General features: G+C 35.8%; 1 protein-coding gene across 2 annotated transcripts; it reads right to left on the reverse strand.

Annotated features, from left to right (window-relative positions):
- Positions 1–7,342: 7,342 nt before the first annotated feature.
- Positions 7,343–12,077, reverse strand: LOC127064449 (uncharacterized). Of its 2 annotated transcripts, XM_050995514.1 has the most exons (6): positions 11,726–12,077; positions 11,512–11,595; positions 8,858–11,330; positions 8,175–8,414; positions 7,945–8,043; positions 7,343–7,711 (listed from the first exon to the last, which is right to left on the reverse strand). In XM_050995514.1, the coding sequence occupies exons 1-4, from the start codon at positions 11,838–11,840 to the stop codon at positions 8,378–8,380; spliced, it is 2,709 nt and encodes a 902-aa protein (XP_050851471.1). In that variant the 5' UTR covers positions 11,841–12,077; the 3' UTR covers positions 7,343–7,711; positions 7,945–8,043; positions 8,175–8,377. The 2 variants fall into 2 exon arrangements, with proteins under 2 accessions (XP_050851471.1, XP_050851470.1); XM_050995513.1 differs by lacking the exon at positions 7,343–7,711 and having other exon boundaries at positions 7,749–8,043.
- Between the last annotated feature and the right edge of the window lie 1,897 nt (positions 12,078–13,974).

Raw genomic sequence — 13,974 nt, forward strand, 5'->3', positions numbered from 1 at the left:
ATCTATTATTTGCGAATATAAATTGTTTATTTTAACTCAAAAAAAAAAGATAATTACTTCTGCGACCTCGATATAATACTATTAATAATAATAATAATAATAATAATAATAATAAACATAATAGTACCTTGCAATATTTTTGGGAACATTTGTTCGTAACTGGTTTCTATGTATCATAAGATCGTATTAATAATCCCGTTTTCAATCGTCGGATTTCTTGATCTATTTCGAACTAAGCAGCGAAGAAATAGACACCGTCGATCGACGATCCAAACCGACGTAGTGATTCAGTTAGCTGCTACTCAAATGATTTTACCATTTAACAGAGAATAGTTAGGCTGGCGGACGTTAAGTAGTACAGCGAAGGGGATGTCTGAGACACGATCAGCTTATTCCAGTCCGTTGGACAACTAAATAACAACGATGTGATTAAACCCTTAGGCAAATTATGCCATTACGCGTTAGGCAAATGTCTGTTTGGTTCTCGTTCAGAGAGAACGACCTAAGAGAGATGCTTCGCTTAATGTTACGCAAAGCTGATGTTAATCTTAGCAAATTGTCACTCGCTGTATGTTAACGCTTCGTTTCATTAATTAGGAGTATGTATGGAAATTCTCAAATAATCGATATAACTTGGTAATAAATTTTTTTCTTCTTATTTTATTTTCTTCTTTCATAAAGAAGTAAAAACGAAGTAAGGATATTTCGAATTAATATCATTTAAATACTCGATTAAATACTTGGTAATTATATTTCGGAGACAAATTTGTCGATTTAACGATCGATTGAGATTTTTGTCAATGATACGAAAAAAACAAAGAAAACTTTCATCGATGATTATTAGTCAAAATATTACGCGAGCGATCCATTGAAAGCTCTTGAAAGCTTTCTGCTCCTTGATTGCGTCGTACACAACTCTGAACTTCGAACATAAAGATCTTTGGATCCATTAGAGTGATATATATTTTCTTTCTTCCCCTTGATTTCTTTTACTCGACGAAAATTATTAGCGCCACCCTTCGAAATCAACGTCGTCTTTGGCTTAATCAAAGTCGAATCGTTCGATCATCCGTCGTCGTTCCGATTACGTACGCGTACGTTCGAACATTCGTTCGTCACGGGATACAATTAATATCTTCGAGAGAGCTGCTGCGCTTATTATATCGATGCTCTCGTATTTTTTTTCTTCTTCTTCTTTTTTCTTTCTTTCTTTCTTTCTTTTTTTTCAATAACGAGAAAACGATTTCCACCGAAGGACGCGCGAAAATTCGACATCACGTCCCAACATCAAAAGCTAGCATGACGATGGACATTTCCATCGTGTTATATTGCTATCCTCGAAAAAAGATTTAGGATCATCTCATAACGATGGTAACACGAATATTTCTTGAAAATAAGAGATAGAAACTTTTTCATGAATTTTCTTTTCTTTTTTTTTCTTTTTTTTTTTTTCTTTAGGATCAATTATTATGGTTATTCGATAAGAATTTCCTCGAGAACGTCAATTTTATAGATCTAATTGGACAATTATTTGTCAATTCTCACAAGGGTTAAATTGATACGTTATTTAGACGGAATCCTGATGCAACGACGAGGACAAAAGAGCAAAGAAAAATAAAGAAGCGAGAAGGGAGGGGATCAATTTAGATGGGGGAAAGGAAAGGAAGATTACGCATTTCCTACGGGGATCATAGACACGTTAAGACCAAATTGCAGGAACGTGCCACCGAGACGGCTAAGACGATGATACTCGAAATAGGCAATTTACTCTTTTGCATTCGCCGCCATTTGCGTGCGAGCCATTCGATTATCGATGCAAAGATACTGGCACTGGTAATTTTCATTTGTATAAGAACGACGCGCCGTGATTTGTAAAAAAAAAAGAAGCAAAACGAAAAAAGAATCAGATTTCACTAAATGTAAATTTTACTAAATGTTACTTTCAAAAAAAAAGAAAAAAACGAAAGAAAAGGAAAATATGTAATCTTCAAACGACAAAATAATTTCGGTGAAACATCAATCGGGATAAAGATTAACGAACCGACACAAATTTGAAAGTTGCTTTTTTCTTCTTTTTTTCTTTCTTCTTTTTTCATTTCTTTCTTTCTTTCAATTTAAAATCACTCGGACATTCATCGAGGAAGGATGGAGAGAAACGAATCGTTTCATCTTCAAGTTGGAAACTCGTTTACCCGAACGTTGGGCACTCGGTCCGTTAAATCCGATCGAATTCGTGCACTCGAAATAGATACACGAGCGCAACGCGTTTCGGTAAACCGCAGATCGACGTGTCAACGAATTCGACGATATTCCAGCTGAGGTTATACAGCGAGGTCTGCGGTTGACGTCGATTAATCATTCGTGGCTCGCAAACACACATCTCTCTCTCTCTCTCTCTCTCTCTCTCTCTCTCTCTTTCTCTTTCTCTTTCTCTTTCTCTTTCTCTCCCTCTCTCTCTCTTTCTATATATATATATATATACATATCCATATGTATGTATGCGTTAAACATAGAGTACATACGTGTTTTCGTGTTTGCGTGTATGTGAGTTTCCTACGTGTGCGAACAACGACGTGGTGCTGACTTGCAACAACGACCACCGCCTATCATATTAACGGGTAATTGAAAGATATCCGGCCGGAAAGCGGCTCCGTGATTTTTTGTGATGTCACTACTACGACGACTGGAGGATGACAACGACGATGACGACGACGACGACGACGACGACGACTACGACTACGACTACGACGACGAAGAGATGGCACGTTGCGGCCAACGATCGAGGGGTGACTTGCATCGTCAGCCCCTCGATTCTCTTTCCGATGACGGCCTTTTATTCCTTTCGAATCTCTTTCGATTCCTTTCGAAAGCTATAATCGAAATCTCGAGTTGACGAAAATCATGAAAAAATTTCGAGAATCATATTTCATCGATGATCACTCGTTTTTATTAATTATTTTGGTGATAGAGGTAAGCGTAAGTAATTCTGTCGATATTATTTTACGTGTCTTTCTTTTTCTTTTTTTTTTTTTATCGACTTAAGTTAATCGTTTTCAGAAATCTTAAAGAAATTTGAAGGACGTTTAACAAATTGAACGATGTCTGTTTCTTTTTCTTTCCTTTTTTTTTCTCTCTGATCCAATTAGAAATTAATAAACTTCGATTTGTATATTTTTGAAGAAATTTTGTTAATAATAATTTATATGAGTTTTGTTATGCCAACCGAGTATACAAGCCGAAGATTTGTTTGTACGCATTCGATGCAACGATACTTCGATTTAATTGGGACAAGTTTGATCAGAAAAGGACGTGCAATTACAGTTGCAATAAACGCATTTGGGATTATGTTCGCCGTTTATCCTGCGTTTCTGCCGCTGCATAACGGCATTATTGGAAAATGATCTAGTTGGTATTATGTTCGTTTTAATCCATGAGCTCCATCGTAATTGTAACAATACAATGGTAGGATAATTGACAACTCTGCTTATACCGCGTGCGTAACAGCAATGTTCGGAAAACGATATCGTGTGTCTGATGGCATGCCTGCTGAACACTCGCATTTCATCGGATATATCACGATTATCTTTCTCTCATTAAACTGGTAAGCTCTTAATAGGGACTTCCACTCATTGTTCTTTCAAATTATTCCAACAAATTTATAAACAATGATATCATAAAACATGAAAAGTTGTCGATAAAAATCACTAGGTAATTTTTATAATTAACACGTTTTCTTATCCAATCATAACAAAAATATTCATCGTATCTGATTTAAAACGATTTCTCTTACGACGATATTATTAAAGAACGATGTTAATCGAATAATATAGAAATTATCGATAAAAATCGATAAGAAATTTTCATAATCAACGCGTATCTCGTATTATAAGCCAAGGAATATTCAACGTACGTGATTTTAAACGATTATATATTAAAGATTTATATTTAAACGAATATTTAAACGATTTTTCTCAATTCGATCATTTCAAACGTTTACTATTTCATTTTATATGCTTCAGCATGAATATTTATTAGTTGAAAAAAAAATAAACAAGTTTTAAAAAATTTGTCATACCTCTGTGAAAACGAATGAATTCGATTATTATAGAAGAAAATCGTTTGAAAATTTTAAGCGACGTGAATAGGTTTAAGTCAAAAAGGGGTCGAAAGGAGATCGTTTCTATCGAACCCTTTAAAAGGTTACTACGTCTAAAAGGCCGCGACATCGTAAACAAAGCTCTATTTTTCCCTTTCTCCTTTCTCTCTCTCTCTCTCTCTCTCTCTCTCTCTCTCTCTCTCTCTCTCTTTCACTCTTCCATGCGATATTAATAATAACCAGGGCGATTTCGTAGCACGTACTACATAGGCCTTTCAGCGTTTAAGTTGGCTTCGTCTCGTGACGGGCCGCCGTCGTACGAAAACATTCTTCGTCGATTTACTTTCGGGAATTCACGCATAAACGTTGACGTATTTAAGGGAAGCTGTAAACCATCTATTTTGGTGTCCCGTGCCAGGAATGGTCGCCCACCGTCTTGGATTATCGTTCGTTGTAAGAGCAACCAAAAGATTTTTGAACTACCGAAGATTAGTTTCGTTTGCCTTTACCGAACGAATCTAAAACCATGTGGGATAGCTTAGAAATGTTAAGAACTTGAATAACGCGTGTTACATAGAATCGAGTGAAGTAGTCATAAAGGACTGTTCGTCGAGAGCAATTTGTAAAGTATTTTCCAATTGATTACGAACTTTCTACGTTCTAAGTAAATACGATCATACAGATTTGAACGAATTTAAACGAACCGGAACGATCTGAATTTCTTTTTTTTCTCTTTCCTTTTAACGAGTTTAGAAACAATCATATAATATCGGAAGATCTTTAAAGATTCTCTAAAAATCACAGTTCATCTTCGACTATCCTCGAAGCTTTGTTCGAAAAAGAAAAGAAAAAAAAAAGAAATCCAACCAAGATTCGAAGAAATCTGACGTTTGACGTTTCGAGGTAGTATTTTGAAAAAGGAAAATTTTATCTAATCGCGATGAGCGTCTTCTCTTCTCGTTTCACGAAGAGTCGTTGTTATATCGGAATTGCTATCGCTACCAAGAGAGAAAACGAGAGAGAAAGAGAGAGAGAGAGAGAGAGAGAGAGAGAATAAGGGGTAGAGGGGAAGGGGTGAGAGCTTCGTCGTCGTCTTCGGGTAGATTTGCTGCTCGAACGCCGGTACGACAAGGAGTTATGATATCGGCACCGATCGCCGCGCCAAGTGAAAACACGCTGGCGTGAGTAATATACAACCATAGGGCGATCTTTTATGGTGCAAGGGACTCCGTAGGGAATGATCCGCGGCTACGTCGAGATAGGATCGTTCTAACCCCAGTGAGAACGAGCAAGAGAGAGAAAGAGAGAATGAGAAAGAGAGGGGAAGGGTCAAGGAGGAGCGAACTCGGAGCAGTCAACGATTCTAGTCGTAAATAAAAGCATCTTTGCTACCAACGCCAATCGAGTACGAACTAACATCGAAATATCACGTAGTTGCATATTCGTTTCGAGAAAGATAGTCTTCGAGTTTTATATCCGTCCTTTTTGTTTTTCCTTTTTTCCCACGATTAAATTAGGAAATTAAACATTGATAAATATTTATATATATATATATATATATGTGTGTGTGTGTGTGTGTGTGTACATGTATGCAAATTTATTTATATATTATATATATAAAAATATATAGAAAGATATTTATATTTGTGTGTATAAATGTTCGTGAATGGCAATTTTTCCTAACGATTTTAAATTTGGAAAACGATTCGTTTAATTTCCTTTTTTGTAATCGAAAAGATTTCAAAGATATAAGAAAATCAATGTATGTTATCTCGCACTTAGACATTTATGATTCCATATTACTAATTTGTTGCTATAAAAATTGTTTAATTCGATGACCAGCTGGAGCCAACTGCGATATCTCATCTCTCTTTACTTGTTTCTCTCTCTCTCTCTCTTTCTATTTAACGAAGACGAAGACGAAGAAGAAAAAGAAGAAGGAGAAGAAGAAGAAGAAGGAGAAGAAGAGGAAGAAGAAGAAGATAATCGGGACCACAGTGTCTGCGTCTGGCATTACTGCCAACTTTGCTTTTATTACCGTTACGAGGCCTTGGGACTGGAAAGCATAAGTAAAAGCCTCCGAAGAATCGTCGGGTGTGCTCATACGAGGGCGATTAGACTGGCAGGACGCCCGCGATTTGAATGATTAGATAGGTCTTTGAATTTGGAGATCGCGTTGCCTTTAAATAACAACTTCTACGAGTGGTTACGTTGGAGCTCTTTCGTGACCATTAAAACGGCACAGCAACATACGCATCGAATTTATTCCGATAAAGTTCGTTCGTTCGATGATGAGAAATCCAAAAGAAGAACAAGTAGAATAGTAGTAGAGAAGAGAGGGTTTTGGTTGATAGAAGAAGAGGAAGAAGAGGAAGAAGAAAAAGAAGAAGAACCATAAGTACACGTGTCTGGCCACGGAAGAAGAGAAGATGTAGCGAGTAAGCGTGACTCTTCTACTCGACAGGTGTGCCGGATCAGGATTAATGCGAATCTTCTTTCTTTCTCTCTCTCTTTCTTTTTCTAGAATAAGGGAGCAAAAAAGGGTTCTTAAGATGCACCCAACCACCCCACGTATACGGCAATTTGGTAGATACGAGAGATCGAACCCTTCGATCTGGTTTTAATCGTACGTGCCAAGGCAATCGTGCCAATGAACGAGGATAATTTCACGGAGCTGTTAGATCCTTCCCTTAAAACGAACTCCCTCGATTTCTTATTTTTTTTTCCTTTTCTCTTTTTTTTTTTCTTTTGTTTTGTTTTGTTTTGTTTTCTTTTCTTTTTCAAGTATTCGATAAGTACTTACTTACCAAGGGAATGAAGCTTCTCGTGAGTCTAACCTACGCAATGAATAATCATCTGGAGGTTACTCGAGATCGGTGACGAATTGTTGTTGAGACGTTCTGTATTAACTGCTCTCGCGATGATTTTCTATTTCTTTTTTCTTTTCTTTTGGTTCTTTCTTTCTTTCTTTCTTTTCTTCCTTTTTGTTTGACTCTCTGTCGACGATTGAAAGTCCGATTTCGATGACGTTATCCGGATTTATTTACCGATATATCGCGCAGCCAGATCGATGTCAAGCTGAAGAGGAGAACAACTACGGTTACTGTCATCGTTCAGAGACAATTGAAAGGGACGGAAACATCGAACCGACTCCTTTCGGATTTATTTCGTAACTTTTTTTTAACGATTAAAAAAAAAGGGATATAATGTGTATAGGACGTGTAAAAATAATGTTAAGATCGATCGTTCGGTTTGTTAGGTTTTTATTGGTCATCATATTCGTAACGATACAATTAGGATGTGAGAGCAGCTGATAACGATACAATCGATAAAAACTTGACGATTCGATTTGACTCGACTCGATTCGATTTCTTTTCATTTATTTTTTTTTCTTTTTTTCTCTTTTTTTTTTCTTTATGATCGACTTCAAATATGAAATTAATTTAAATTAAGTCGCATTATTTTTATTATTATCTTCGTCTATGACGAATGTTCCAATTTTAGTAATTTTTCGAGGTTTGATTTTAATCGGTTTTGTGTCTTTGACCTCCTCGGATCTAAGGTACGAATAATTTTTCATCTCGTAAATCCTTTTAAACTCTTCTGCGTTCATAGCTAAAATAGAAGTTGATATTATAAAGAACGATCTAAATTTCCATACAACGATCTTTGTTTTATCACTTTGAATATAATTTACATATGATATTCTATTCGGTAGTATTACATCGATTAAGATATAGTCCTTAATTTACAGTTATTCAATTTGTCAAAAAATTTTTCGCAAGGAAATTAAAAAAAAAAAAGATAATGAACAATAATTTACGCGTAAACGATAATCGAATAATCACATGAATCGTTTTCAATTCGGGTAACGGTTTTCAGCTCCTTTTCTTTCTTCACAGATGTAGCTGTCGTAAACTTATGTTCCTGTATCAATTTGTTGGGCTCTAAAAAAAGATTGATTTCTTTCGTTAGCTTGGATAAAACCAGGAACGAGTAATATATAAAATATATATATATATAAAAGGAAAAAAAAATAAAAGAAATAACCAAAAAAGAATTAAACCAATTGATTTACTATTTTTCGAAACGGCTTCCTTTTTGATTTCTGCTTTTTGGAAAACCATTTGCGATTGATCAGCATCCGGTTGAATACTTTCCTCGTGCACATGTTTGTTATTTAGCGGAGTACTGAGAACGTCCTTTACCACGACGAATTGATTACTCTTTTCATTTGAATGTGATGAATGTTGATTGTTGGTGTTTTTATTTTTGGACATATCATGCTCTTCCGTCGGCTCCTTCTGATTCTGAGGCTCTGCGAGGAAATAAAAAAGAGAATTAAACAAATCGATTATTTTCTCTAAACTTTCATGAATTTTTTATTACGAAATGTTTATCGTATTAATTAGATATATAAATATGTGTGTATATAAACATATATATTTCTTAATTTCGCTAGCCCGAAATAAGTTTTTTAAGGTCGAAAAATCTAAGTTCCGGCGACTATTTACTCCGGGTTCTATACAGACAAATAACGATGATTATAGTGGACGGAAAAAACATAGAGCTAATTAACGAGCAGTAATAATAAAAGAATGAATCGTTAATTGAAAATAAAGAAAAAAATAAAAAGAAAAGAGAAACGAAAAGAAGCAGAAGAAGAAGAAGAAGAAAGAGGTGGAGGAGGAGGAGGAAGAGGAGGAGAAGAAGAAGAAGAAGAAGAAGATTTACGTACAAGGACCCGGGGTAAATACTCACCGGAAGCCGGAACGAATCCAACGATGATACTCTCGACGAGACACATCATCTTTCATCAATTTCTCATTTCCAGAAACTTGTTCCAACAATTTTCCTAGGTTGTATTTAGTCTTTGAATTTTCATTGTTAACGCCACGACGAAGACATTCGGGAACTATCTGTTGATCCAACGAAGAAACGTAAAACTTCCTATCGTTACATTTTACAGTATGACGATTTTTCTTTAATTTCTTCGAACGATTTTCATTTTCAACGTTATCAGTCAACATAGCGTGATACGATTTATCGTGAACATGGGAATCGTGGGACATCTCTCTGATCGGTTGCTTCTCCTTCTGAATAGAGGAGGTCTTAGAGTCCTCTAAATTTCCTACACCAGATGAACCAAGAATTTGCGACGAATGCGACTCAATGTTATCCGTGATCCTCTTAACATCTGATTTAGTTTGCAAAGTTTTTAAAATCGTATCCTCGAACGTCTTCTTACGCGGTAATCGCCACTTTTTGAAGTGCTCTCGACTATACGGATAAGGATCACCCGGTATACGAATGAAATCATCGTTCGCGTCGGTTATCATTTCAATTTTTTTGCACTCCTCGTCTTCTTTCATCGAAGCTTCCGCCATTTGTTTCTCGATGGAACCGTCGTTTTTATCTAATTCGTCTTTAGAATCGATGTATTTATTTTCTTCGATATAAGATTCGTCGAAACACGTATAAGGATACTCATCGTGAGCCGCCACGTTCATACTCGAGTAAGAATAATCGCGACCGTCTTTGCTGTTTATAATATCATTCTCCAATTGATTCTCGTTCAATTCTTGTTTAGGTCGTGACGAAATCGTTACCGACGTTGGCAAACGTGCATTACCCTGATTCGAATGATTCAAAGAAATCACCCTTTCGCCGTCGACCGCATCAAAAGTTTGAGTGAAGTTACCAGTCGTTTCCTCGTCATGTTTGCGATTTCCCGATTGAAAGTCAGTGGATAACGAGGATCGTTTGCTCTCATTCGAAGTACCTTCGTCAGTATTTTCCGACTCCCTGGCGGACGATCTGGCAAAAGCAGTCTGATCGGATTGCACTTTAGTTGAAGAAAGTTGCTGGTTTTGAGTGTTAGATCGTTGAGCACTTTCAGAATCCGTTTTAGAAGGAGAATGAGACTTGCTGAAGTTTCTGTTAATCAGAATTACTTGAAATTTATCTTTTTTCTCAAGAACTGCTTCGTCCTCGTTCGACACCGTGTGATACTTTCTGTTCTCTACCTTATGAGTTTCCGACGTATTTCCAGACCGAGCGTTTTCCGCAGGTCGCGTTGATTTGCGATCAGAACTCACCGTTTCTATGAATTCGTCTTCGATTTTTATTTCAGGATTCATCGGTTTCACCATCTCTACGTCCAATTTAGGTATCGGTGGTTCCGGACGAATGGATACCTTGTCCAACTGTAACTCTACCAATTCTTGATCGACCTTCTTCTCGGGTGGTGGTTTCGATTTATCGACCAAAGTTTGCCACGCAGATATTTCGTTGTCGATGCTCAATTCGGAATTTTCCATTACTTCGGTCTCTTTATTTTCCTTATCACCCACTTTGCCATCGATGGTTTGATAATTCTTATCGAACGATAACATTTGATTACGAGAAAGTATCTTAGACTTCAGAAGGGACTCTTTCGTTTTGTTTAATATGTTCGGACGTCTCGACGTTTCTTTGAACAACTTGAACGTTCCCAAGGACGCGTATCTTTTGCCGATGGACATATTCGAATTATAGATCGTTGGGGTCCGTGCCATTGCCAGATTGCTCACGTATTGCGTACTCTCTCCAATATTTATTTTAAGAAAATGTTTCGACGTTTTGATGTAACGATTTAGGGTACGAATTACCGGTTTCTTTTCTTTCTTTTCCTTTCCCTTGTCTTTCTTATCTCGCTTTTCGGGCATATTAGGTTCTCTTATAGGTGGCTTCGGACTTCGTGGCACGAAACTTATCACTTTCGAAGCTTCCCCATGATCGTGAATCAAACTACGAAGGAGCGTACCACAGCCGAAAAGCGATCTTGTTCGTGTTGGAAAATGATATTGATTCCTTGGATCGATATTCAATTGATATTTCGAGGAATTATTATTAACGATTGGAAAATCGTTCATACAATTATTGTATATCATCAACTGATAGAACTTGTCTAATTCGTTGTTCCAAAACTCGTTCATTATAAAAATCGCAGGATTTCCTTTCAAAGTCATCTCTGATAGATCGTAAGCAAACATATTCTCGATTCTTTTGGCAGTTCGCTTGCTCGTTGTCTGTTCAATGACATTCGTGAAATCCATGTTAACGTCATTGTTCATCCTCGATTCCAAAGTATGATTTATTCGCCGATCGAAAAGTTTATTCTCTAAATATATGGTTTGTGAGAGTGCCGATTGAAGATAAGCGATCTTGTCGTGAACTTCGTTGCTGATGTGGTCTACAAATCGTTAGGTTAGAACTGAACCTCTATTGTTAATCTTATTGTAAAGAAAGAAAAAAAAAGAAAAGAAAAGAAAAGAAAATAGGAAATAATAGTAATTCTCATGAAATATCGATATTAATTTTTACTTTTCAAGGATATAATTAAATATTTATATACGTTTAATCAAATGTCTCACCTGATTTGTTAAAGATATTTTTTAATTTCGTTAGAAAACTAGTCTTCTTCGATGAACTATTATCCTCCTTTTCTCGAATGGAAGCTGCGATAAGAGAGAGAGAAGGAGAGGGACAGAGAGAGAAAATAGGTCAAAATAGGATTGGTGTAAAAAAAAAAAAAAAGAAAAAAAAGAAAGGAAAAAAAAACATTTATTCGCATTCACAATGACTAACTTGTCGAAAAGCTCTTCTTAAGGGTAGATCCAAAGATATTTTGCATGATTCCTATTGGAAGTTTGTGATGCCGAAGAAACATGGTGCTTCTTGTCGATGATAATAGCGCGCACATTTTTTCTTTTTTTTTTCTTTTTTATTAACTTTACTGGTATAATTTTGTTTGGAAGGTAATTAGTCGAAAATTATGCTCGTTTATCGAGGACTATTTTTTTTTTGTATAGAAAAAAAGACCGTGTCGAGAGAAGTTCGCTAGACTGTTTGCTTTATGTCATTCCTTTACTATTTTGTCATTGCCTCTTTCGTTTGTTGAATCGAGCGAAAACACGATTTCGTTAATATTTTATTTTTCTACGTTTCTTCATCGTCGTTCCATATATTATCTATAGATGTCGTCCCTGAAAAGAAAAGAAAAGAGGAAGAAACTAGATAAATATAAATCTTTCGCAAATAAAACAATACCGAAACAAATAGATATAGATATATTTTAGGAAACAAGAAAGAAACTCCTTTTGATAATTATGATCAACAAATCAAGCGAGACCACTTCTATCGATTGATGGAAGAAGGCGAGAAGCCGAGTTCGGTTAATCATTGCCAAAACTTTTCCTCCCTCGGGAGAAGTAGGGACCCTCTGCCAGAGTTAATGCCATAATGGACACTTCGCTCTCCGTTGGACGGTTTTCTTATCGATCTGAAGCGAGGACATTAAAAGCTACGTCTAGGATCTTAAAAGTTATCCATATATGTCTCGTATATTGCATTATGTACGATATATACATAATATATATAATAATATATACATATATATATATATATATTTCGTAGAATGTTATTTATTCGATCAGTATTTCAAATAAATATTTATAATAAAATATCAAATAATATGAGTGACGTAAATTCGACACCTATTTTATACTAATCAAAATATTCATATATACCGATCATCATTTATTTTACAAAAAAATTTATTTATCATCGATTAATAAAAATATTGATCAAACAAATAGAATTTCATTTCATATTTTTATCATACGCGTGAAAATTTAATATCTAGTACATTACATTAAACTTTCTATATATTATTTTTTTATTTTCTTAAAAAATTTAACTATCTTACTTATCATTTGATAAAAGGGTCAGGATCAAGAAGAGATCACACGTAATGTCGCATAAGAATGGCAATGGCGATTCGTGCCACGTACATGGACCGCCGTTAATAAAAGCTTAAAGGATATTATCGTGAACGTTCGTCGAGACATTAAAAAAAGCGCACGTGTCCTTAACGGGAGACCCTCGATGCAATTTTAAACAGCTATTTCCGGTTCGTACCAAGTTGAAATCGTTCTAGGTGACACATGTCCACGATGCTGTTACATCGTTCTAAGGGGACCGCCAGGCTGAATACCAATTGGCTACAACGATGTAGACAATCCAAGGGATGTTACGCATAAGGGTGAATTTCCTCTCTCTCTCTCTCTCTCTATCTTATTCTTGTTACCCTTGGTATAATCAAACCAAAGCATCCTCGCGATCCCATATCATTTTACTACTCTCTCCAGGATCGATATTAATTATTTCTCCGCTATGACGAATCCTGTTTCAACATTCGATATACGTAATTATTATATATCTATATTGGTAATTAATATCCGTCATAATTTCATTAAAATCATGCTAATTAGACATAGAAACACACGCACACACACACACACATATACAAATTTATGCCTATACGTTTTTTTGTTCGAAGATATCGTTCGAAAAAGAAAGAAATTAATTTTTCATCGAGAAGATTATGGTAATTTGAAGTATATCTATTTTACATAACCATTAATTATTAGAAAACTAGAGATAAGGTATTAAAAAGTATTTTAAGATAGATATTAAGATATTGTAATTAAAAGAGACGTTCCATAGAGAATATCTTAAGATATCTTAATTTGTATGTTAAAAGAAATATCCTAGTGGCACAATTTTGATGTACGATCAATCTCTCTCTCTCTCTCTCTCTCGTCCCTATAGCATCGTGAGAAAGTCTTCGAAAGCAAGCGCTAGTAGGAGATACGTGATCACAGCCCCTTTCTTTATTTTTTTTTTTTCTTTTTCTCGGCTTTGCCAGTTATTTCTCGGGCAACAGCAGAGCATGCGGGACATTAGCCATAAATTCGTGAGTCCCCAGTGCCAAATAGCGGCGTGCCATGCCAATTGTATAAATTGGCTATGACAAAGTTATCGCGCGAGCTTGG

This window comes from Vespula vulgaris, chromosome 6 (assembly GCF_905475345.1).
Source record: "Vespula vulgaris chromosome 6, iyVesVulg1.1, whole genome shotgun sequence".
NCBI classification, from domain to species: domain Eukaryota; kingdom Metazoa; phylum Arthropoda; class Insecta; order Hymenoptera; family Vespidae; genus Vespula; species Vespula vulgaris.